This window comes from Papaver somniferum, unplaced genomic scaffold, assembly GCF_003573695.1.
Source record: "Papaver somniferum cultivar HN1 unplaced genomic scaffold, ASM357369v1 unplaced-scaffold_107, whole genome shotgun sequence".
Taxonomy (NCBI): Eukaryota; Viridiplantae; Streptophyta; class Magnoliopsida; order Ranunculales; family Papaveraceae; genus Papaver; species Papaver somniferum.
The window spans coordinates 9,281,563-9,307,178 of record NW_020619603.1 but is presented as its reverse complement, the minus strand read 5'-3'; the positions used below and the strand labels follow the sequence as shown (position 1 = coordinate 9,307,178).

The 25,616-nt window shown below is 39.1% G+C and overlaps 3 protein-coding genes across 3 annotated transcripts; all 3 read left to right on the top strand.

Annotated features, from left to right (window-relative positions):
- The first annotated feature begins 7,870 nt into the window (after window positions 1–7,870).
- LOC113327784 lies at window positions 7,871–11,260 on the top strand. The gene is made up of 3 exons (XM_026574911.1): window positions 7,871–8,273; window positions 9,537–9,725; window positions 10,796–11,260. Exons 1-3 carry the CDS (start codon window positions 8,112–8,114, stop codon window positions 10,877–10,879), a joined length of 435 nt encoding a protein of 144 aa, XP_026430696.1. The 5' UTR covers window positions 7,871–8,111; the 3' UTR covers window positions 10,880–11,260.
- A 791-nt stretch (window positions 11,261–12,051) lies between these two features.
- Window positions 12,052–19,646, top strand: LOC113328165. The gene is made up of 11 exons (XM_026575253.1): window positions 12,052–12,390; window positions 12,647–12,807; window positions 12,917–13,097; window positions 13,754–13,806; window positions 14,638–14,835; window positions 15,747–16,139; window positions 17,047–17,898; window positions 18,070–18,207; window positions 18,582–18,890; window positions 18,982–19,038; window positions 19,166–19,646. Exons 2-11 carry the CDS (start codon window positions 12,679–12,681, stop codon window positions 19,439–19,441), a joined length of 2,586 nt encoding a protein of 861 aa, XP_026431038.1. The 5' UTR covers window positions 12,052–12,390; window positions 12,647–12,678; the 3' UTR covers window positions 19,442–19,646.
- A 780-nt stretch (window positions 19,647–20,426) lies between these two features.
- Window positions 20,427–25,220, top strand: LOC113328249 (developmentally-regulated G-protein 1). The gene is made up of 12 exons (XM_026575359.1): window positions 20,427–20,563; window positions 21,159–21,248; window positions 22,162–22,229; window positions 22,566–22,642; window positions 22,815–22,995; window positions 23,119–23,175; window positions 23,570–23,644; window positions 23,755–23,874; window positions 24,015–24,185; window positions 24,350–24,463; window positions 24,544–24,714; window positions 24,847–25,220. Exons 2-12 carry the CDS (start codon window positions 21,179–21,181, stop codon window positions 24,940–24,942), a joined length of 1,200 nt encoding a protein of 399 aa, XP_026431144.1. The 5' UTR covers window positions 20,427–20,563; window positions 21,159–21,178; the 3' UTR covers window positions 24,943–25,220.
- The last annotated feature ends 396 nt before the right edge of the window (window positions 25,221–25,616 follow it).

Here is a 25,616-nt window from a genome sequence, read left to right as displayed (position 1 = left end):
TTGTTAGACCCCCGCTTTTTCAGATTTTATGTAACTACACAAGACACAATTGAAACAAAGATGATTCGATCCGATTGAATCGTCTCATGAACATTATAGCCATGGCTTGCATAAAGAATTCCGTAGTAATTTAATGTTTTATGTTCAGAGCACATCTTTAGATCGTAACCTCTTAAGTTCACAAACAATTTCGCGGACTTAAGTTAATCGGTTGAGTTTTCCAAACTCAGCAGAAATTCTCGGAAAGGAAACTTCCACCAGTTCGCGGAGTGGGTTCGCGGACTAAGCACACAAACGAGTTTTGGAAAATCCAGCATAAATTCTCGGTCGAGAACTTCCGACAGTTCGCGGACTGAGTCTGCAGACTGGGTTCGCGGACTTGGCAAGCCAATTCCACAATCCTCCCGATTTCTCTTGATCAACAAAGTTCGAAAACTTCGGTTCAAGGAATACATGGTTATGTAATCTAAACTCTTATTTCAATCATTGAGACATTCTCAGAGGACGCTATGTAGCCTTTATTCACAGACCGATTCACGTCACATCAATGCTCAAGGTGATTGAAACTTTTCATGACTTTCGTCACTAGGTGAAGATAAACTTGATCAAAGCGAAACGCTTTACCAACACATGATTTCGAGAAAAAAATAAGCAATGAATGCTCAGCTCGAAATGTCAAATGTGTATGATCTAGTCTATATAGTATACAACTTTTGTCTCATAAGAAGTAGGAGATAGAATAGATAGACTTTTGAGTGATAGATAAGTTCAAGTCTCCACATACATTTTTGTTGATGAGGTTCCACGGTTTCTTGTACAGATTTTCGTCGTTGTATGATGAATCGCCATGAAGTCCTTGAGCTCAACTATACTTTTCTATCATAGTCCGAGACTTAGGTATGTAGGCTAGAAATCAAGACTCATAGTTTTGATCACTAACATTGACAAACATGCTTGAGATAACAACGCATGCGAGGTTGACCGAGCTATGCTCTAACAAGTTTGACCAAGGCGCAAATTATTGATGTTGTCGCGGCTTCCGCGATGCTTCAAATTAGGAAAGATATTCCAGGCCTGGTTGCTTTTATTTCCAGATGGTGTCTGCACACTCACACGGACATATGCAGATGGGGTGAAATGACTATCTTCTTAGAGAGCGTGGCCGTCTTGTTGAACCTTCCTGTAATAGGAAACCTCGATGTCAAGATGTCTGCAGATGAAGAAGCAATGCACACCGCTCTGGTTGCGAAATCAAAAGGATTCGTTCGGAAAGAAAACGAGACGAGGTGCTTCTATGGCTGGTGGGTGTCTCAATGGTTTACTGATGAGTTGGAGCCAAATCAGAAGAATAGTACGCTTCATGTCACAACGTTCTTGGCTCTTTGGTTATCTAGAGATATTTTCGACGACGACTCTGGTAAGAAGGAGATAAGACATGAAATTATCAAGTTTACCATAAAATTAGAAAAAGGTGTCGTTCTCCCTATTGGCGACTTATTTCTTGGTTCTCTGTACACACACTTGGATCATCTGGTCACGGACATGTGCGCTTGAAATGGCTACATGAAAGTGGATTCGTATATTCATGCCGCCTTTCTCCAAGCGTGGATGTGGGAGCACTTCGAAAGGTATGCTCCAAAATCGTTGGTCTTACTTCCCGTGTCTTGGGGTGGCTCTAGGATACTCTGCTAGTCGAATAAGCTCCCAAAGATTGGTTCGAACCTGGTTGGATTCCTTGACAACTCGCACGCGATCAATTTCCGTCCATGGGATCCGGTGCATGCGTCCATAACTCAAATCAATACTTTTTCTCCTGCTCCGAGCATGTCTTTGTCTTCCGATAAACAAGATATGAGTGTTGGAGAGATGGTGTTCATGCGAAGCTGCATGTCCGGTCATGTGCCGTCTTTCTGTCGAGGATCTTGCAAAGCAGTCTCTTACAATATCGATAGGGCGGCTCGGCATATGGGGTTTGACCAAGGGGTCCCACTCGTTCGTCAGCCGGTTGTTCCAGAAGACTCGTTGCCAACTGTTCTCGATGCTAGTGTTCTTGTGTCGGGTAAAAATCTCCCTTTTCTGCTCGCGGAACGAAATCCATCAACAACCTCCAAATATAACATATTTTGGAAGGATGAGTTTCTCGCTATCCATGGATTTGTGAATGATGTCTTAGAAAATCATCGCGGTAAGTCTTTTCCTGCGGTTTTAGCGGAGCACGCATTACTGATTGATCCTTCTTCGACCAAGCAAAAAATTGTTAGCCCGGATGCAGATAGTCCCCAAGTGAAGGAGAGAAGGTCTAAAATCCATGCAGATGGTTCCCAGTCAGATTCGACAGCCCTACCGACTTTCAGTTCGTCTAATATGCGGGTACATATGATTTTCCTCTTGATTTTAGTTGGATCGTGTATATCCTTGTTTCTTTTCTGAGTATCCATCTTTGTATCTTGCCTAGGGTCTCAGCAGCGTGAACGACTTCACCAAACTTGCAAGTAGTCAGAAAACATCGTGTCTCGGGACGGAGGGTGGCGGTGCTGATCCTATCCATGGTGATGGGGAACCCGAGAAGGATGAAAGTTCAGAGTCCAGTGATGGAGAGAGTAGTTCTTCCGACAGCAGTGTTGAATCTTCCTCTAGTCGGTCTGAAAGCGAAGCAGTGAGCCTCCCACATTTTTTTTATTCTTTCTTCTTTCCTCTCTCCTTTTCTATTTGGAAAATATCTAATCCGTGATATCATAGGGGGAACCCGTTTCTGAAGATGGCACTGAGATGGAGACTGGCGGAGATACAACTTTGTCTCCAACTATGGAAGCCGCACCGGGTGACCTTGAAATGGATGTTGATCGAGATGAAAATGTCGTTGTGACTCAGACAATGGAGAGTACTCCAGTGGCCGCAGGTGCAATTGTCGTTAGGAATCCCTTGCTGGTCGCTGTTGCAGTCGCGGGCGCCACTTTCAATCCTCCATACTTGGTTCCTCATCCAGATCATTTGTTGATCGGGGGATTTAGCGTGTCATCCAAACATGCGGCGCTATACACTAATATATCGGAAAGATACAGACATATCGCGACAACCAAGAAAATTACTAGTCGATTTGCGTTGGTTAAGTGTGTGGAGGAAGATTTGTCTTCGATTGACGACATGTGCAACGTGACAGGTCATATTGTTTTTGAGGATATAGTCTCGAGATGGAGGTTCCATCGTGACGTGTGTGTAAACTTCGAGTTCAATGTTCCTTGGTTCGTTGAAGGTCTCTCTGAGGTTGAAAATTTGCTGGACGAAACAGTGGAAAGTCCTTCTACGGATATGGTGAAGAAGCAGGAAGCGGAAGTCGAAAAGTTGTCTAGGAAGCCGAAGTTGAAGAGGGTGGATCTCCAAAGCACGAAGGAGGCTTTCTCTAAGAAGAGCAATCCATTGTTGAAAAACTTTCCTTGAACGCATTTATGTCTTCTGAACTTCTTATTTTTAGGTTTTTTTTTTTGAAAGGCAAATGAAACGCCTAGTTTATGGTTTTGATTTCCAGGATTTTTGGGTTGGTAGAAAAATGTTACCCTGAGGGTTTCGAATTATTATTTAGAATGAATCGTTTTAGAATAATGATGTTTTCGTTTTTAACATAAGTGTCATGAGTACCTCAGGACAGTCATGGAATTATGAATGTTGTGCGATAGTCGAAATCATGAAGCACGGGAAGATATGGCTATTGGTCTTTATTTTCCCTGTGAAGACTTGAGGTAGTAGACCATGTATTTTGTCTAGCAAGACTTACTCGGTTTTTCGGATCTTCTGGTGAAAAAGGAATCTCCAGGATGTAAGACCGAGTTTTGTGGGAAACATCGTCGTGATTGTGGAAATTCCCCAGTCATTCTTTGTCGTTCCGCCGATCCCTGGTCGGATCGTTTGCTTCTAACCCCTCGGAAGCCCCCAGTCGTCCCTTGTCATGTTACGACTGGTAATCGAGCCGCCTGGAAGATGAGTCGTCGATTCCTGAGCAGATCATTTGATTCTACTGTCCTGACGTCTGGGTCGAGGTATGAGATCGAGGATTGAAAACTGACGTCGTGACCGAAAGATCAATCTCCCACTGTGGTCGCCAATTGTTTGAGGGTGAAAACGATTTCTGCTGATTTTGGTAATTTCGGGTGTGTGGCTGAGAAACGAATTTAAACCCTAAACAATGTACTGCAAGGGAGTACTTTAGATTGGAGAGATCAATCTGTACAAATCCGGCCTAAACCAAGAAATGGTCGTTTCAGACTTGCTTCGGTCACAAAGTGAAGGAGAAGGGTTCGTTTTGGGGAGGGAAGCGAAGAAAGTGTTGAGACTAGAATAGTTGATTCTGGAAGAGTAGTTGTTTTCTACGACTTGTATCATAAATTGGGAATCTAACAGATAGAAAGCTAGCAAATGTTTTCTGAGTGTTGTATGCTCCTGACCTGAGCTTCTTGTTCGGTGGAAATAGGTAATGCCTATTTATACAATTCGAAGTGAAACGTACTCTAGTCTCATTAAGAAATGGAAAACGAGTTAGTAAATGGGAGGAGGTGGTAACCGGTAACGCCTGGAATTGATGTTCCATAAAAGAAAGTGTTTCATCATTACTCCCTGTATTTATTAACCGCCTCATCCTTATGACACTTTCTTATAACGGGTGTAGTGTACGCCGCACGCTGTAAACTTCTAAACCAATACCCAATGAGCATCCCCCAGTCTGTGACATGCGTTGATGTCTCGATTTTTTTCATGTAAAACATGTAGCACGTTTTTGTTGTCTGGCAAGTTGAGCTTGGGAGACTTGCCGGCTCGGTGGTGACCTTCGACGGTCGAGATTTTGCATCTTAAGAGGAGAGGTAGTCATTGATTATTGCAACCCTTCGTTTGGTAGCCGGTGGCATGAAAGCATGATCAGTATGGCTTTGATATGGCCTAATTTAGGCGCGGCCAAAAGTTAGGCTTTGTTTAGGCGCGACCAAAATAGGGCCAAAAGTTGCCATGCGTTAGCTGGTAACATTGGATGGCTAAGATGTGCACCTTAGATGAAAAAGTGGTCGTTGATTGTTGCAGGCCTTCGTTTTGGGTATCCGCATAGGGAAGGCCGGTATGGTGTGGCCAAAACTAGGGTTTGGGGCCAAAGGTTACTATGCGTTGTTTGGAAACCTTGGATGGATAGGATTCACATCTAGGATGGAAGGGTGGCCGTTGATCGTCGCACGCCTTCGTTTTTGGTAGCCACATAGGGAAGGCTGTCATGGTATGGCGCGACAAGGTGGTTGGCATGCCATTGCCAAATGTGGCATGGCATGCCTTGGCGCGGTTTGGCGTGGCCAAAACTAGGGTTTTGGGCCAAAGGTTACCATGCGTTGTTTGGCGACCTTGGACGACAAAGATTTGCATATAGGATTGAAGGGTGGCCATTGATCGTCGCACGCCTTCGTTTTGGTAGCCGAATAGGGAAGGACGACATGGTATGGTGCGACAAGGTGGTTGGCATGCCATTGGCACATGTGGCATGGCATGCCTTGGTGCGGTTTGGCGTGGCCAAAACTAGGGTTTTGGGCCAAAGGTTACCATGCGTTGTTTGGCGACCTTGGACGACTAGGATTTGCATCTAAGATTGAAAGGTGGCCGTTGATCGTCGCACGCCTTTGTTTTTGGTAGCCGAATAGGGAAGGCCGGCATGGTATGGCGCGACAAGGTGGTTGGCATGCCATTGGCACATGTGGCATGGCATGCCTTGGCGCGGAGATGTGGCTGGCATGGTTTGCCATCGGCACAGGAGTGCGGCTGGCATGGTTGGGATGCCTTGGCGCGGATATGTGGCTGGCATGGTTTGCCATTGGCACAGTGGTGCGGCTGGCATGGTCGGCATGCCTTGGCGCGGTAGCATGAGAATTAGGGTTTGGCATAGATGATGTCAGTCGATGTTAAGGGTTCTGCCGTGGAACATGACCCATAAAAAAAACGTAACCCGGTAATTCTTGCGTAGGCATGCTGATTGATTCAATAAATGTGCTAATGGTCATAGTGACGTTACGTCAGATGCACAGTTTTACGATTTTAACCCTAAGCTAAAAACCACCATCAACAGGTATTCAAGAGCTTTTCAACGACACCAAAATTGATCCATTTGGATAAGTACATATTGTTTTATGATAAAATTACTAATTACCAAGTTAAAGAACAATTGATAAATCCTAAAACTGTTAGTTATTTCACTTAGGCATTAACTACAAACATGCAATATATTATGTTATGAGCATTATATGCGTCTATTGGATAAATTCTTTAAGTGCTTGTGTGATTCACAGTAAATCTATGTTAACAACGATCGATCCAATGGACAAATTAATGGATAGTGGATTCTGAGGTGGGCGTGGCTTGTCATCAAAAGAGGTGGGAACTTTGTAATCATTAAGTTTGTCTTTATCTTTGAGCATGATGAGACTTTACTAAATGTATGCATGATTGTGTGTACTTTGAAGCATTGTTTTTGTGTTCTTTTGTATGCAAGTATGATGATGCTGCATATGTGATGTTGCTATGAATGTGTATGTGTGTGATATGCTTGGTGAGATTTCCATACAATGAGTTGATGTGATTCCCCACGACTCTTTGCTAAGTTGAGTAACGCGATAACTCATCCGTTAGCAATCGTATCTTAGTAGGGCAGTAATTCATCCGTTTTGATTTATTTATTTTTGTTTACTAATATAGTAGCGCGGTAACTCATCCGTTAGCAATCTTATTTAAGTAGGGGGATAACTCATCCCTTTCGATATTTTATATACTATTTTATTTGGGGTAAATCACTCGTGTGCATGTTATAATTGTTTGACTAATTTCTGATCTTGATGGTAATATTTTGAATCATGATTTGGGCGGACACTTCATGTAAATGGTGTTATTATTACTGATTAGGGTTGTTCTTGCGTCGTCTTCTCCAATGAGTTTGTCGAGGTTAGGATAACACTTGCTTCTTGTTGCATGAGTTGTTAAACGCTTCAATTCATTATTGTTCTTTAAACTATTGATTTTATTTTAGAACTGTGAAGTATGTTAGTGATTACTTGAAAGTTATATGTTTCTACTGGGCACCACTTTGGGACGATGTGCTCACTCATTCCCACTTCAGTTTCAGTAATTAGAAGGAACAGTGTGCGCGAAGAAATCCGTTTTAGTAGCATAAAGGTGTATCAAATCTGAAGATGTTTATTTATCTTTCATAAATGTATATATTTGTTAATTTGTAAAATTATTCATATCATTCGAGAGATTTTCATTTATACAATATCAGAAAGTTTAGGGTTTCGTTATTAACACTTTTTGTAATTATGATTCTTAGAATCGATAATCCGAATTTGATGCTTCAATAAGGTTGTAATCCTATTAGCCAAGCAGGTGATTAGGTTGGGGCGTGACATCAAATAAATTGTGTTTCACATATACTGTGGATGAGATTAACTCAGTTGGCAAAAAGAATGCTCTCGTACATTAACTCAATAGTTCACATTAACTCAATAGTTCTTCGAGTCCGCACGCTAAACCGATTGAGTAACACAAAATTTCAAATTTTAAGATCAAAACATTGCCAAGATATCGTTTGCCTGTTTGGGCTACAAGTAGGTAAGATCTCACCATATTCAGTTTTTACTATTTTATTTTCCTAACTGTATGAAAATCAAATCAAATGACGAAACTGCGATGTCATGTGAACATTCGTCGGAGAGTATAGGAACTCGAATTCGATACCAGTCAATGAGCTTGACTTTCAATATCAAACTACGAAATTGACGTAATTACCCTTTATTAAGATTAACCTCTCTTGGTAATTCAAGTAGATTACCCTATACAAAACGGTAAAGCCGACTCTTTATTCTATATATCCTGGTGCTCTTTCCTCTTCCTTCTTTATCCTCCAAATTAGAGAAATCTCAGAGTCTCGAAATCTAAACCCTAAGGATTCCAATTCCCCCAAATTCAATCTCAAAACCCTCCAATTTCTCCCCAAAATGTATCGAATTAGTCGTTCATTCTTCTAATCTCGAAGACTAATACATACACAATCTCATAATCCACCAAGTGAAACATTAAAGAAAACAATATCAGAAATGAGGAAAAAGAAGAAGAATATGACGAATCGAAGCAAAAAGAATGATGAGTTTTTAGTTGAAGTACCAGAATCGATGGCTTATTTAGATACACTTAAAATTCCTGTTGTTCTTGTTGCTGTTGCTGTTGCTGTTGCTCTATTCGCCAAAGTTCTCGTGCTGGTATGTACGTATGCCCCTTTCCTCCAAAATTATCGCATTTTTGAATTCTGTAGATAATGATTTATAGAACAAACATCAGTTATCTATGCCCCTTTGATAAAAAATTAACAAAAGTTTTCGCGTGTTTGATTTATTGAAGTTGAATTTTGTAGCCCATGTTTTTGTGGAGTATCACCAGTCAGCAATTTAGTCTATTTTGTATGTTGTGCTTGTTTGCTTGTTATTGCTGTTATGTATTTGGAGTACTAAACAAGTCAATTTTTCTACCCCTTAGAATGTGAAAGAATAATTGGAATGATGAGAATTCTAGACATTCTTGATGCATATATCTATTCTATTAGTAGTTTCTATAGCTAGACACGTCCAGCTGCTGTATGACCAAGAAACCTTATATTGAAGTTGAAGTTTATAGCCAATGTTTTGTGGAGCATTGTCAGTTATCCATTTAGTTGTATTTGTATGTTGGATTTGTTATTGTTGCTATGCTTTTAAATTCAGAATGCTTTTCTGTTTGCTCGAAACATGAACGCGAGCTGAATTGGCAAATCCATGCTGTTGGATCACCAGGGATTCATCCCAATGGGTGGCCAGATCCAACAGTGGAGGGCATCTGGTGGTTTCAGCTTAGCTTGTGTGCATGGTGTGAACCTTTTAGGCGAGCAGCTAATCAGGAATTGTTGTTACTTTTAAGGTGTTCTACATAGTTCTGTGAGGAGGATAATGATATGGGTTCATGGATACTCCACGTGTGTAAGGCAGTGTGAAGTTGACAGGAAGTGATTGAAAGTAAAAGAATGTAGATGCGGCTTAGTTTGTAAAGCAAGTATGAAACCAAGTAATTTGTTATTCGACCCCTCAGAATGTGAAAGAACAATGTGGTACTGACTCTAGTGTCCATCCATTTATCGACAAGAAACCTTATATTGAATATTTAAGCTAGACCCTGTATTGAAGATAGTGTGTAAATATTGAGACCATCGAATTAAGTTTTCAAGTTCCTTACGTTATAATCGAGTGAGATTTAGGAAAGCAACATGTAAATGAAGAAGAGTACAGTTGGAACTTCAGGAAGAGACAACCTTACATCCGTATGCAACTTCTTCACTGTATACTGGTGGAAGAAATCTTTAGTATTCTTTATGTGGTTACTGAACAGTAAACTTTTAAATTTTCTTCTGTTTCGTCTTTTCTGTTGTTTACTGCGTTGAATGAAGATTTTTTGGAATCTACCTGTAACATTTTCGTTGACCTACTTTTGGGCAGTATGATGAATCAAAATCTCAAGAGAGGATTGAGCGCAAAATTAGGAATGCTCCTGAAGGTCAAGGGACGGTTAGGATGCTTAGTCCTGAAGAATGGGAGGAAATCCAAGAAGTGAGGCCAAGGACTCCTTTCGAATCCAAGCTTGCTCGTCCAAATGCACGGTTAAGAACTGATGAACCACTTCGCATGGTGAGTCACTTGTACAACTTTGTTTGCTAAGTTCAAAGTCCAGCAATTTTACATTCATACGTTCTTGTTATTATTTTGAGTACCTTTGTTTGTGAACCTAGAAATAATCTTTAGATCTATGTGCATTACTTTATTGGTAGTGGCAGAACGTTGGTAAAGTTTTCATCATAACTTAAAACTTGTTCATGATGTCTTTATCCATTAGCACCTCGACTTACTAGGGTATATTCGTCTCATGTATGCCTGAAACCCTGAAAACTCCAAAGTCTGAAATGGGGTAGTGGTGTTCTCAATTCCATCAGAAAATGTCAAAATTTTTTGCTGACTGTTTCTTGTTAATGTCAGCTTGTGCTTCACTGCACATGCATACTTTCAAAATAGATAATGTTAAGATCCACATGTATATTTGTGGAGATCAGTTTCCCATTTAATAATTAGATTTAGGGTTCTCTGCAACCTATGAGGTGCAGGAGGACACCCTCATAGCAACCAAAGAGCCAACTGATGGAGCAGAAAAGAGTAACTTGTAGCGATCCAAAACAATTATGGCGAACCTCTATTGATAGCTGTAGGGTTATCCTCACTGTACCACTTATTTTAATGTGAAAATATCCAGCTTCCAGTGATCAAACCAAAGAATTTTCTCACAATTTCATCCTCCAGTCTTGCAGAGTAGGTCAGCTCACTAAAAATCATTTGTAATTAGGATAAACAACAATTTTGGTTCTCTTCCATGGAAATAAAAGTTGTATTTGTCTGCAGGAAGATCTAAATAAAGCAGGATAATTGAATTAAACCCTTCACTGTGCTGCAGCATCTGGCTCTCCTCTCTATTTTTCACTATTCTGATTATGTTTGTTTTAAAATAAATTCGTTGCATGAGTTTGTGACGTTTTGAAGTGGAAACTGATTTCAATGGGAAGTAAATATCGGCGTAGTACTTGCTGATATCATTTTTGAAGTAACAATTGCATAGGACCCATTGAACACATTCTTGTACCATGACATGCGTTCTTTAAGGTATCTTTCATCTCACAAACAAAATGGTATACTTACATGGTGATGTGCAGGGGGGTGTCAAAGACTGGGGTATCGATGTGCTCACAGATGCACTTACTAGAGTGGAAGAAAGTATCAGACGCTGTGCCAAGTAATCGTTTGATTACCCAACTACGACAACAACTGGATTAATGTACAGTTCCAATTCCTGATGGAGCGTTGAGGACTCTAGCATGTTAGGCCTAACATTGACTAAAGTTGTGCATTGAAGAGCTCCTTATGGTCATATGATTTAAGAAGCAACATGATGATGGATTACACGGCTACCAAAATACATACTTGTGGATTCAAAATGGATAAGAAATTTTACATTCCAACCACTCGATCCTGAAAAAAATTTGGGCAATTTTTTTCATGTCACAGTGTTTTGTTACATTGTTTTTGTCTACAAAAAATTCTGTACTGTCAGTTGTATATATCCGACAGTGTGATTAAAGTCCATCAAAGTACACTTTGGTCAAATTAGGGGAACATCATCTCTGCTCCAATAATGTACATGACAGTCCCACCAAAACTAGGGCAAAACCATGGGACATGCAACCAGGGGTAGAGCCAAGGGCCACCTGATATTAAAGTTTCCCAAGGCTTAATTATCCCCGACACCCCCTTTAAATTTTATCTCTTAATTACCCCTACAAAGTATTTTTTTTCCCTTACCGCATGGAATCCTACTCTACCACTGCTGGCAAGAACCTTGCAGCAAGATTGGCTTTGTGCCCAAAATGTTCATCGGTTTTCTTAGAAGTAGATGATGCAGAATTAGAAGTACAAGTCATCCTCAGAGGTCAAAATCGAAGTGTTTTTTGCGGCATAAACATAAAAATGATCTTTCTTTTTGCTTTTAAAAAATCCCTATAAACTAACTTTTGACTTTCGACTTAATCAAGTCAAAGAGAGCTGTTTCTTATATGGTATCCAAACACCCTTTTACAAAATGTAGACTTGATCACCCGAGGTATCCATGATTCATAGACAAGTGGCTTGAGCAGAAGATTCCAGATCACTGACTACGATTTCAGGAGGTGCACTGTTTTAGAAAAAATCAAGTGACATATAGAAAGGTTTAGGCTGAACAGATTAATTCTTCGATAAAATCAGTGAAGTTTTTAAGAAACCAACAAACTCAAATTCGGATCCAGATACTAGAGTCAAGCCCAGACTCTGACTTGCAATATAGGTGAACTTCAAGGGCTTTTTAGTCAAACCAAAAAATCAATTTCTGCCCAAATTTTGGGTACACTATAGAGTACAGTCCCCACCCAAAAAAAACTAGGGCAAACACTTTCCGGACTTGAACTATCAAATTATTTCGTTTTCTTTTCTACAAAATCATTTCAAATCCGCTGGATGTAACTGAAGAAGACGAAGAAGAAGAAGAAGAAGAAGAAGAAGAGACAAACTCTACAAACCCTTGATTTCTCTCCTTTTTTTTTCCATTTTCCCCCTCATTTTCCTTTTCAATCGATACTAATTTCAACTCAATCGGTTCACATTTGAATTTGATAGATTTTTGATGGATTAAAGGTGATTTGATGGATGATTATGTGTTTGATCGTCTGATTTTGGAGGAAAATTCGACTGGGGAGATCAAATTTTGAGTTCTATGGTAAGTATAAGAAGTTAGGGTTTATTAATTTGAGTATTTTTGTTGGGATTTAAGGTTTTTTTATACTCCAGTTGAATTGAACGTTGGGATTGATATGTGTTTTGTGAAATAATATGTGATTAGAGGTCTGGGGCTGGTTTGATTTTTTTAATTTGTGTGTTGTTAGATGAAGTTTTAGTGTTTTTATTTGGTGCCATTTGCATTTTGTTTGTAGAGTTTCATAATTGATTGTCGTCTATGCTGTTTACTTTTACAGTGTCGATTTGAGTTGCATGTGGCGGATTTACTATGGTAACGATGGCGGTTGTAGATGGAAATGAGGAACTAGGGAGGAATGAGAGTTTGGGTGGGAAAGATGGCGTGTCATTGTTGTCTTCAAATGAGATTGCGGACCCTGTTGTTTACAAACTTGTCCGGGTAACTATTCTACTTGCATTTCGTTTTTCGACACGGTGGTAGTTCACTAGGCTTTGTAATTTGTTGGCTGTGTGGGATTTCATTGTTTGTTTGTTGTTTTTTTGTTTAGGTGGATGGAGATGGGAGAATAATTTCTGCTACGGATGATGATGTTATGGAGGTTGATGACTTTCTTGAAGAGGATAAGAGTGAATTGCTGCCTATAGTTGTTGACACAAGACAGGCTAAAGAGTGTATATTAAATGAAGCCGGGGTTCTCCCTGTGAGGAATAATTTACTGGGATCCGAAGGTAGCCATTGTTTCTGTATTTGGTGTTTGATTAGTATGCTCTACTACGGTGTTCTATTTGTTAGTGTCCGTGTTAATTGTTTCGGGAGGTGTGGGTATTTCTTTTATATGTGATTGCATGCGTAGGTTTACTGTTAAGTTAGAGGGGAAAACGATGTGTATATGAATCCTTGAATACAAGAAGGGAGTGATATTGATGAAAGGTTTTTAACTAACTAGGGTGGCAAAAACTGCTTCCTCATAGATGTCTTTAGTACTTTAACACAGGAAGAACATCTGGAGACAAGAATGCTACCATACTTACACAACCCAATTCGCGTCTGTAGTTTTCATTGTGCGTCTATCAGAATAAGCTTCCGTGTTCCAGAAAGTGCTGGTATCCTTCTAGAAGGACATGTAAACTACATATAGAAGGAGCTTTCGATGATCCCCTTTTAAGAATTTTTGCTTGACGTTGCACTTGCTCGTTTATGTTTTAAATTTCTTAGCTCTATATAAGGCTCTGTTGAGGGTTGAGCTATTTAAGATCTAAGATTTACTAATAGATCACACTTTCTAACTATATCATTAACTTTTAATGACAATGCACATTTTGGGTTTTATGTTTGTTTTCATATTAATGACATATATATGACATCAGTGGCCCATGTTTGACAGGAATTTCCAACAATGTTGAAGTGAAATTGCAAGAGTTAAAAGCCCCGCTTGAGGTGAGCCACTTAAGTTATTAAATGAATTTGCATTTTAATCCCCAAATTTGTGCAACTTTGTTTTGTGCCGCCTAGACGGGAAAGTTGCACTTTTTTCCACTGGGCGCCACGTAGTGGAAACCTACATGTTATGTGTGTATGTGTTATTGCTAATTATCAGCTTATCAGCATTTATCTAGTTCCAGTGTGCTAATAGTTAATACTGTCTCTAGATCTTATCTAGTTGCTCAATTGCTGCGGACAATCATTTTGTTTCAGCGTTAACCATTGAGGCATTCGCTTGGTATTGGAAAGGTCAAAACCTATTGGAGGCCAGTGATAACATGAACATGAAGGAAATACAGGAGTGACCTTTTATATGAATATTAATGGATATTGTCAGTCGTCATGCTTATGGCCTTAAATGGCAATTAGGAATTTCTAATAATTGACGCATGGCTAAATCTTTCTTGTCTTGGATCTGCAGCTTTTTTTTTTCTTCCTTTCTTTAGACATGTTTGAGTTAATTATCTCCTGTAGTTCATTATATAATGCTTGATAACATCTCAGCCGACTATTCTTTAGGAGTTTAGTCAATGCCAAATACTTCTGTTTTTGTTGGATTTGCTGCAGCCTTTTTCTTTTTTAAAAGCAATTGTTTACTCCCTTATTGCCCACGCATTTGCAAATACCATGAGTCCAAAAGCATTTATTTGATTAGATCTTCTTTAACGGATGAAATCATGCTCTTTAACCTGATAGTTACAGAGGGATAGAGGCTCGGGTTACCAAGTGTGTGATGGTGTATTGCCAGCTAGTGATGATCAATCTCTAACTGATCCTTCTTCGCAGGAAACTGTTCCCCTAGTGTCGCATGGAGTGAATGACAAGAGTACTACTCAAGTGGGGGTCGAGATGTGTATGAAGCCTTCAGGATTTTTGAAAATTTGTGGACCTTCTTCTTTAGCTTCTGCCACATGCAGCAGCTCGATGCTACGAATTTCTAACAATGCTGACGTGAAAGTGCACAAGTTAAAGGCCTTGCTCGAGGTTAGTCACTGAAGTTATTAAATGAATTTTCATTTAAATCCCTGAATTTGTGTAGCCTTATTTTATGTCATGCATATTTACCGCTTTGAATTTTAAAGGTATACATGTTCTACTATAAGTTGTCAACCTTAGCATTGAAATCCTTTGGGGTTCTTTTTCATTGAACATGTTATGGGTGTACCGTGTATGGAGCAGTTATTGCTAATTACCAGCTTGTCAGCTTATATCTAGTTCCAGTGTGCTACTGTTAGTTAATATTATAGTAAATCAATTACTGTGATGATCAATTTTGTTTCAGAATTAACCATTGAGGTATTATGCTTGGTATTGGAAAGGTGAAATCCTATCGGATGCTAGTGATGACATGACAAAATGAAGGAAGTACAGGAGTGACCTTTTGTTTGGGTCTGAGTGGATAAAACTCGGTCTTTATGCTCAGGGCCTTAAATGGCACATACCAATTTCTAATAATTGATGTGTGGCTAACTTTTTCTTGTCTCGGTTCTGCAGCCTTTTTTTTATTCTGCCCTTTGTTAGACATGCTTGAGATAATTATCTCCTTTAGAAAATCTGACTGTTTTACCGTAAAATGCTTGATAACATCTTAGCCGATTATCCTTGGGAGTTATTCAATGTTGAATAATTCTGATTTTGTTGCTTCAGCCTTTTTCTTTTTGCAATTGTTTACTTCGCTATTGCCCATGAATTTGCAAATACCATGAGTCTAGAAGCATTTAATTGATTAGATCTTCCTGAAAGGCTGAAATCATACTCTTTAACCTGATAGTTTTAGAGGAATAGAGGCTCAGCTTATCAAGTGGGTCTCTTGGTCATTCATCTTCTTGCATAAAGGTTTATGGTGTGTATTGCCAGCTAGTGATGATAAATCTCTAACTGATCCTTCTCTGCAGGAAAGTGCTCCCCTGGTGTCACATGGAGTGAATGACAAGTGTAATACTCAATTGGGGGTTGAGATGTGTATGAAGCCTGCAGGTTTTTTGAAAATTTGTGGACCTTCTTCTTTAGCTTCTGTCACATGCAGCAGCTCGATGCTAGGAATTTCCAACAGTGCTGAAGTATTGCCAGCTAGTGATCCTTCTTCGCAGGATACTGTTCCCATGGTGTCACATGGAGTGAATGACAAGTGTGCTACTCAAGCTGGGGTAGAGATGTGTTTGAAGCCTACACGTTTTCTGAAAATTTGTGGACCTTCTTCTTTAGCTTCTGTCACATGCAGCAGCTCGATGTTAGGAGTTCCCAACAATGCCGAAGTGAAAGTGCAAAAGTTAAAGGCCGCGCTTGAGGTGAGCCACTAAAGTTATTAAACGAGTTTTTGTTTTAATCCCTAAATTTGTGTACCTTGGTTTAAGGCATGCATACTTTCTACTTTGAATTCTAAAGGTATACATATTCTACTAGAAGTTGTCAACCTTACGCTGAAACCTCTGAGTTCTTTTTATTGAACATGTTATGGGTGTGTGGAGCAGTTAGTGCTACTTACCAGCTTATCAGCTCGCCAATAATTAATACCAAGTGTGGCACGCGCCTTGAACGCGAGTTAATGTCAGACTTGGTGTCTTCCTTTCTACGCTTCATTTGTGTTCTCTGGACAGATACAAGAAGGCGTGATTGAAGCGATGCCTTTGACTCTGTCTTTTTATGTATGGATATTCTAGTAAAATATCTCGAATAATATTAACGATTAAAGATAATCTAGTAAATCAATTACCGCGGACATCATTTTTGTTTCAAAATCAACCATTGGGACATGTTATGGATAAACTCACCCTTTACTTAGGGCCTTAAATTGGCACATTGCAATTACAATCAATGATGTCTGGCTAACTCTTTTTTGTGTTGGTTCTGCAGCCTATTTCTTCCCTTTTTTCGACATATGATTGAGATAATTACCTCCTTCAGAAAATGTGACTGTTTCATTGTCAAATGCTTGATAACATTTAGCTGATTAGCTTGATAGACCTCTATGTAATTTGCAGTTTGTCTTGGTGTCAGCCTACTTAGACTCGTCCAGCATAATTTAAGGTGCTCTGTTTGATAATCTTAAAAGGGATTAGATTCAAGGATTTCTCTTTTTGCTGCAAAACAGTGGCACACTGTATGCCACCTTATAGTGAATCCCGCTAGCTTTGTTTACTTTATCCTCTTTCGTTTTTCCTTGAAGTTCTAAACTCTAGCTGGTTTTCTTTGCAGGAAACTGTTCCCCTAGTATCACCTGGAGTGAATGAGAAGTGTACTACTCAAGTACAGGGAGAGACATGTTTGAAGCCTGCAGATGCATTGAGAATCTCTGAAAAGCCTGCAGATGCATTGAGAATCTCTGAATCTTCTTCGTCAGCTTCCGCCAGTTGCAGCAGCTTGATACCAGACTTTTCTAAGATAAAAGGAGAAATCTGCTTGGATAATTTATCAGTAAAAGAACTTCATGGAACTTTTAGGGCTACTTTTGGGCGAGAAACAACTGTCAAGGACAAGCTTTGGCTTAAGAGGCGGATCGCCATGGGATTGACCAACTCGTGTGATGTTGCAACTTCAACTTTTACCATTAAAGACAAAACCTTGATCAGAAGGAAGAAAATTGAGGAAGGAGCCCCTTCCGAGATAAAATGCTCTAAGAGTGAAGATCAAGTAGACGGAATTTTTAAAGGTAGCCACAAAGATTCACCGATCACCCCTGCTAACAAAGTTGGAGATGAGCAGGTATCTGGCAAGAGACTGCGGAAATCTGATGCTGAAGATGAATATATTTGTGAAGATCCTCATAATGAACATTCCAAAAGAGTACGGAAACCTACCAAGAGATATATTGAAGAACTTTCTAAAGATGATAATAGCGAATGCAGTGGGAAACCAGTGTCATCTGTTAAAAGTTCTGGGAATTGCCAGTCTGATCCAAAGCCCCAGGTCAAACCTGTGCAAAGTGTTGGTTTGGACAGGCCAGTTGTCGTGACTCGGCAGGAATCCTTTGGGGGATCTGGAGTGCAAGTCCCATATGTTTCTAGGGTGCGAAGAGGGCGCCCCAGAGAAAATTTTATGCCTCTCATGGTATGCAAAATCTTCTTATCACGTGAAATTTATTTATCTGTTATTTACTTCTGACTGGCAACTAAATTGGTCGAGCAAGACTAGTGTTTAACCCAGTTATGTGTTGTGGGCTGTGGCAAAACTGGCAAAAATGATCTTGTGTACTAAGTTGCTTACTTGTGTGATTGCCAGAAATTCCATCCTGGTAGCATGGGCGTGGACGCAAAACTGATCACAAAGACCCTTGACGAGTGTGTTTCTCAGCCAGATAATGAGAATGGAGATAAAGATCTGAAGGCTAAATTGGCACCTCAACAAAGTGAACAGCCGGTAAGATCTAGACCTTTGATGGAAGTTTTTCTTTCCTTTTACAAAGTGAATGTCATATTGCAGTCTGTTTATTGAGCCCTAAAAGTTCGCATGTTGTCACAAGACTCACAACTTAAACTTCCTTCTGCTGTATATTGTGTACCTAAAGATCCACTTAAATGTATGTTCTTTGACGTGGACGAGGACTGTTCCTGAAAAATAACCCCCACAATCTGTTCGATGTCTGGCCAATCTAGACTATTAAAAGCCCCCGTGCACTGATGTCATGCTTCTCACGCGTGCCTCTACCGTTATTCTATTGATGCATCACTAAAACACTAATTTCAACATGTAATGATCCAAAACAAATATGCTAATGGATGTTTTGCCTCCAGATTGCTTCTGACCAAAAGAAAGAAGAGGAGGAAGATAAGGAGAATCATAATGATGTGAAAACATGCATTAGTGTGGAACAGCAGGTGGAAACGAAAAATCTAGACTTAGCTGAAGACAATTCAGATCACAATGTAAGAATTCAGTCTACCACTAAGGGTGAGCCCGTAAGGAAACATCATCGAGCTTGGACTCTCAGTGAGGTTACACAACTGGTTGAAGGCGTCGCAAAGTTTGGAGCTGGAAGGTGGTCTGAGATCAAGAAACTTGGCTTCACATCCTACTCTTACCGAACTTCTGTTGATCTCAAGGTATGTGCACCAAACAATCCCTATGCTTTAGCTTTCTGTGTGAATTAAAGTTGTTAATAAGGTTAACGTTTGGATAATCTGAACTTTCTAGGATAAGTGGAGGAACCTGCTAAGAGCCAGCTATGCACATCCTCCAGCTGTCAGAGATGTGAGTCCCCTCAGTTTTATTTGGAATTGTGCTTACTAATTTGTTCATATTATTCTTAACGGTAGATTTGGCTAGACATAATATGTTTTCGAACTTAATTTCTGATTGGCCTGCACAAAACTTGCAGATGCTAAATTCAAAGAAGCAAGCTTCTGCGGCCCTCCCTGCACACATACTTTCACGTGTCAGAGAGCTTGCAGAGAAGTATTCACAGGGACCACCACCCGAGCTAGGCCGAAAAGTAGGAAGCATCAGAGGTCGGAAGCCAGGAGCTGGAGGAGGAATATTCGGCCGCAAAATAGTAGGGGGAGTAAAAGTAAGCCACAAAGTAGGTAAGGTAGCAGGAGTTGTCTCTGCTGGTAGTCGACCTATTGTAAATGAAGCAAGGTCTGGTTTCTTGTAGCTATATATGAATGTTGCTAGAAACGTTAAGGTTTTAGATACCGACACAATAGTACCACTGTATTTGCAGTTTGCCTGTTATTTCAGATTGATGTTTGCTGAATTGGTGTCCCTCTGTAGCATCAAGTTGTATATGTTAGTGGTTTCTTTGAGCCTAATTGCCAAAACTCAAGAAAACCATCCCTAATAGCAGGAAAATTCGAATTCTCCTGTGTTGCCCATAAATGACTTGAATGTAGCTTCCTGTCCCTGATGATGGGGATTTGAATTTGAAAATAGCTTTAGATGACGGTCATGGTTTCATTTCAAAAGATTCACCATCATCCATACCATGATTCAGGAATTTTAGGTCGGTCAAAACCTTACTTGCATCGTGTTTCTTTCTTTTTCTATCTGAATCGCCCAGAGTTAACCATAGCACAAAGTCGTATCTCTTTGGTGAATAAGATTCAAAAAGTTTATCGATCCCATGGGGTGCAAATCCACAATAGGCATATAGAAATTATTGTGTGTCAAATAACATCAAAAGTTTTGGTTTCGGAAGATGAAATGGATCTGAATGAAATCACCTGACTCATCTAGACTTGATTCAATGTGTTTGTTAACTATGTGATACAGATCTGACTCAAGTGACTCAAAAATATGGGAGTCACTGGCTTGGTCCCATTAGTTGGGCATATTTTATTCTATGATTAAAACGAGCCTGAGAAATGAGTCCGAGTCAAGAATTAAGTCTGAATCAAAAAACATAAAAGGGTCTCAAGAATTAAGTCTGAATCAAAAAACATAAAAGGGTCTCGCATCTGATTTTTGCCGAGTAAGATTCAGATATTGAGTCAGATGCAAATACAAACAGAACGACTCCAAGGCGTCGATCCTCGAGATTAACAACAACAATCCAAAGGCTACGATTCAGGGAATACTATAACCCCCATACCCCTACAAAACACGATATCACGTTTTCGTATTCATCTTCACTTCTTTCTCTATATAGATTTCGAGAAACAGAGTCAAGAAGGGTTTAGTGGTGAGATTCTCACTTCTCACTTCATAAAATCATCATCCTTCCAGAATCAGGGTTTCATATTTCAATTCCTCAACAATCTCATTAAGATTCTCTAAGGTTGGTATAGGAATCCTTTCTCTTTGTTTTCAATTTTTCCCCAATTATTTTTTTCTAGATTTGCAGCTGTAAATTCAGATCGATTTTGCATTAATATCAATCTGGGTTTGACTAATTATATCTAATTTATGTTTGGGGCTACACAAATTTTATGGGTTTTGTTTAAAGGTAGCACCTTTATTGAAAAAGTGTATCTTTTTCAAGTGTTTGTGTATTGAGTAATTGAATTTGTTTAATTCAAATTAATTATCTAGGTTTCGTTGGATTTGTGGTTTAAACGATCTGGGTTAGCTCTAGATTTTGGAATAACTGGTTACATGACAGTGGATTGGGGCTTTAAAGTCTTTCAAAGGTTAGAATTAGGGTTTAGTTTTGTATTAGAGTTGATTACTGATGGGTGAAATGTGATATCACTCTTTGTTATACGCATGAATATCTTGTTACGTGCATTGCGTTTTTGTTCGTCTAAATGTTGAAGCTTGTAGGGTTGTTGTTCTCTAAACTTATTTGAATTTCGTATTTATGAGTTAACAATTTTGTATGGGCTTGATTGTTATTTGTTAATTTTAAGTTATTACTTATCTCTTGGAAGCAGGCACAACAACAGCAGACAAAATGGGTATCATAGAAAGGATAAAAGAAATCGAAGCCGAAATGGCTAGGACTCAGAAAAATAAAGCTACAGGTACTTCTCCAACTCAATTTATCCACTATTAGTTACTTATATAGACTGTGTAGCTTCAAAGTCTTTATAACACTATTCTTTAGACAATGTGGGTGTGGGGACCGGGAATACCCAAAATTGTGCACAACTCTCCTTTTACACAACAATTGGGGGAAGTCGTGAGATTTATTAGGTTTTGCAAAATGATGATAAGGGTTTGACTTTCCCCGTTTTTCTTTGCCTCCTCATAGTCTATTAGTTACTTATATAGGCTGTGTATCTTCAACGTCTTTGTAACACTCTTCTTTAGAGAATGTGGGTGTGGGGACCGGGCAAAACTGCGGACAACTCTCCTTTAACACAACAATTAGGGGTAGTCGCCTGATTTATTAGATTTTGGAAAATGATGATAAGGGTTGTGACTTTTCCGTTCTTATTACCTTCTTTGCTTCCTCTTTGTTAAACATTAGTAGATAAAGGTTCTGATCTCATTCTTTCTCCCTCCCTTTCACATGAGTTCTCCAAATAAATTCCAATCTGAACAAACCCAATGATGGCGATCCCAATCAAACATTTTATAAGCAAACAAGTTCTGAAAGATAAATACTTGTAGCACGCTTTCAAGGTTCCCAGACCATTACAAACTATTTGTTATACAAAGAAATACTTTTTAGTCGTTCTTGATTTTTTACACAAATAGCTTTTAATGATGTCACTCAAGCTTCCCCAGTCTGATAATATGCACAATTATCAGAACCACTATCACATAAAACTTATCACTATCAAACGGGAACATTAGCAGGCACTTGGAAGTCATTGAGAGAGGAGTGTTAATATGCATTTATGTCATAGAGTGAATCTGGAAGTTCAGTTCATATTTTATCTTCTAATAATTTTTTGTATGGAACCTTATATTTATTCTATGACTATACAGAGTACCATCTTGGGCAACTGAAGGCAAAGATCGCAAAGCTAAGAACACAACTATTGGAGCCTCCAAAGGTAGGTAAAGATTGCATATATGTTATGATTATGAATGTAATTATGTTAAAACAACTGTTTGGATGCAAAGTAAAGGAAACAAGTGTCACACAATAATAGTGTTTAATAGTCTTCATCATAAAAGCATTATTGAACATGTTGGACCGTCTTCTTGACTCAAAGCATGTCTGTATGGTATTCCTGGCTTAACAAAGCTAGATAATATATGCTTAAGTTATAGGCGAAATACTGGTTCCTAGTTCAATGTGCTTACCTTTTCTTTTTGTCTTCCTTGTTCCTTTCTGTAATTTGGATTCTAGTTTGTAATTGTTTCTCTCCTTTTATATTCATTGCCAGGGTTCGGCTGGAGCTGGAGAGGGCTTTGAAGTGACAAAATTTGGTCATGGACGTGTTGCACTTATAGGGTTTCCGAGGTTGGTCACCTCCTGAGAACTAGCAATGTATATTGTCCTCTAATCATCTCTTTTTATTTTTTGGCGCTATCATGGCTTCTGTTCTGAATAGCAAAGATGCCTATGAAATATCGTGCCTTGAAAACTTAAAAATTGCCATGTTTAATTAGTAACATTGAACACTTCTGCGTAGTGTGGGAAAGTCAACACTTTTAACTATGTTGACGGGAACAAAATCAGAAGCTGCATCATATGAATTCACCACACTTACATGTATTCCTGGGATTATACATTACAATGGTACCAAAATTCAGCTTCTCGATCTTCCTGGAATCATTGAAGGTGCTTCTGAAGGAAAGGGTCGTGGTAGGCAGGTAAACACGTAGTAGTCCAACCTGCCCTGGTGCTTCTTGTTGCCCCATGTCCTGATTATCTCTATTCTTTATTTGGAAACCGTTTTCCCTGTCTCTTATTTTTCTCTGGTACTTGAAATACAGGTCATTGCAGTTTCCAAGTCGTCAGATATTGTATTGATGGTTCTTGATGCCTCAAAAGTGAGTTTTGGTTTACTGTACTACGCTATGTCTTCTCTGATCTTGTTTTTCTTTTTGATCTTCCTAGCACTTCCAGTTTTCTTTACTATTTAGCGTTTCAGAGTAAGACAGAATGATTTTTCATATGTTCGATTAAGCAGTCTAATCTCGTGCAGTGTATTTTCCCTGTTTGTATTTATGTGTAGTTGTTCCATGTACCATTTCTTATTCTTTCTGTTTCATGCATAATGCTTTTATGTTTTTAATAATGTTACTCATTTTAAGGTAGCGAAACCCGTGATCCCGTCCCACCGCCTCATTTGTTGAGAAATACATGTTTTTCTTCTATGTCACTTATATTTTAGTTACCCATTTTATTATGTTCTAAAAATGTCCATGTTGGGACCTGATTCAGAGTGAGGGTCATCGTCAAATATTGACAAAGGAGTTGGAAGCTGTGGGTTTGCGTTTAAACAAGAAGCCACCTCAGGTTATATCCTATCCTATGGAAACGATATTTTATGGTATTTCTCTAAAGGATATTACGTACCATTAGTCATGTTTTCTTGTCCATATTTCATCTTTTACTGTAATTGCCAGATATACTTCAAAAGGAAAAAGACAGGAGGTATATCTTTCAACACTACGATGCAGTTGACTCATATTGATGAGAAGCTTTGTTATCAAATTCTGCACGAGTATAAGATACACAATGCAGAGGTTATTCTATCTTCAAAATTTTCCTGTCAATTGTTTTTTAGGCCAGTCACTTGGCTGCAGATCAATGTGATTATAAGTTTGTAACCATAGGTGATTAAGCAGTGTGATCTCATTCTGTGTGGTTGCCTATTCTCTTGTAGCTTTTGTTCCGTGAGGATTCCACAGTGGATGATCTCATAGATGTCATTGAAGGAAACCGTAAATACATGAAATGTATTTATGTGTATAACAAGATTGATGTGGTTGGTATTGATGATGTGGACCACCTAGCTCGGCAACCAAATTCTGTCGTCATTAGTTGTAATTTGGAGGTAGATTCACTCTCTTTCCCTTTTAACCATAGATACCCATGTCTGAGAAACAATGTGTATGAAATGGGTCGAGCTGAATTATTAAGTGAATCTTTTGTTTTCCTCAATCTGTAATCTTGGGGATGATATCATCAACATTTTTTTTCTTCTTTTACTTCAAACAGCTGAATTTGGATAGACTACTTGCAAAGATGTGGGATGCAATGGGGCTTGTAAGAGTTTATACAAAGCCACAAGGACAACAACCAGATTTCAGTGACCCTGTCGTTCTTTCAGCTGTAAGTTGCATGCTCTCTCTCAAGTGAATTGAACACCTAAGTCCGGTGAATTTAACGGACTTCAATAGTAACCTTTTCAGGATAGAGGTGGTTGCACAGTAGAGGACTTCTGTAACCATATACACAGGAGTCTGGTGAAGGATGTCAAATATGTGCTAGTCTGGGGTGTAAGTTCGAGACATTATCCACAAACTTGTGGTCTTTCTCACGTTCTTCAAGATGAGGACGTGGTTCAGATTGTGAAGAAAAAGGTTTGTATTTCATTCAATGTTGTTTTTGGACGCCTGATCTATTACTCCTCCTTTAGCTGTGGTAGTCTTCTTAGCCTATCTGTAAACTCTGAACTTTACTATTGGTCTTAATCTAATTTGTATGTTCCTTAGGAAACTGACGAAGGAGGCCGAGGTCGGTTCAAGTCACATTCTAATGCTCCTGCCAGAATATCTGACAGACAAAAGAAAGCCCCCCTAAAACAATAAGCACGTAAAGGTTGCATGAAGGAGGGATATTCTCAGTTCATTAGGCAAGCCGAGAAAATGAAATTTATGATATCAGGTTATTGGGCAAAATGTACTCTGAGTTTGTTGAACAAGTAGAACCTGTAATCGTGACTGTAATGTTCTTTATATCGTGAGGCAATAGAAAATAGAAGTATGGAGTTCTCTTGAATCTGATGGAATTTGTAGCTTTAAGTTTTCCCATGAACTAGATTACAACCCCTGATGAGAATGGATTTTTTTTTCTTTTTTTGTTTGTTTGTTTGTTGTGTTTTAAATTTTCAGACGTCTTGTCTAGGTCAATTGATTCGGCTCAAAGTTTTTTCTACTACTGCAAGCGATCATATAGATTGTTGGTAATCGCTTTTACATGTAGGTTATATCTGCGGCTTGTTCATCATGTGAAACAAGCAAATTCATGAAATATATCGATGGCTGCTGGCTTCAGCCAGCGAATGGAAATATCAATGAAGGGTACGATAGAAGGATGAAAGACAATGAATGGAATTAATAAGAAATGAACAAAATCATGAAGGGGAAAATGAGAGACATAATCATTTGCGAATTCAAGATAGAGATGAAGAAGAAACTCGCAGAAGAAGACGAGATGAAGATAATGCAGAAGAAATGCAAAATTTCGCGAGAGAAGAAAGACA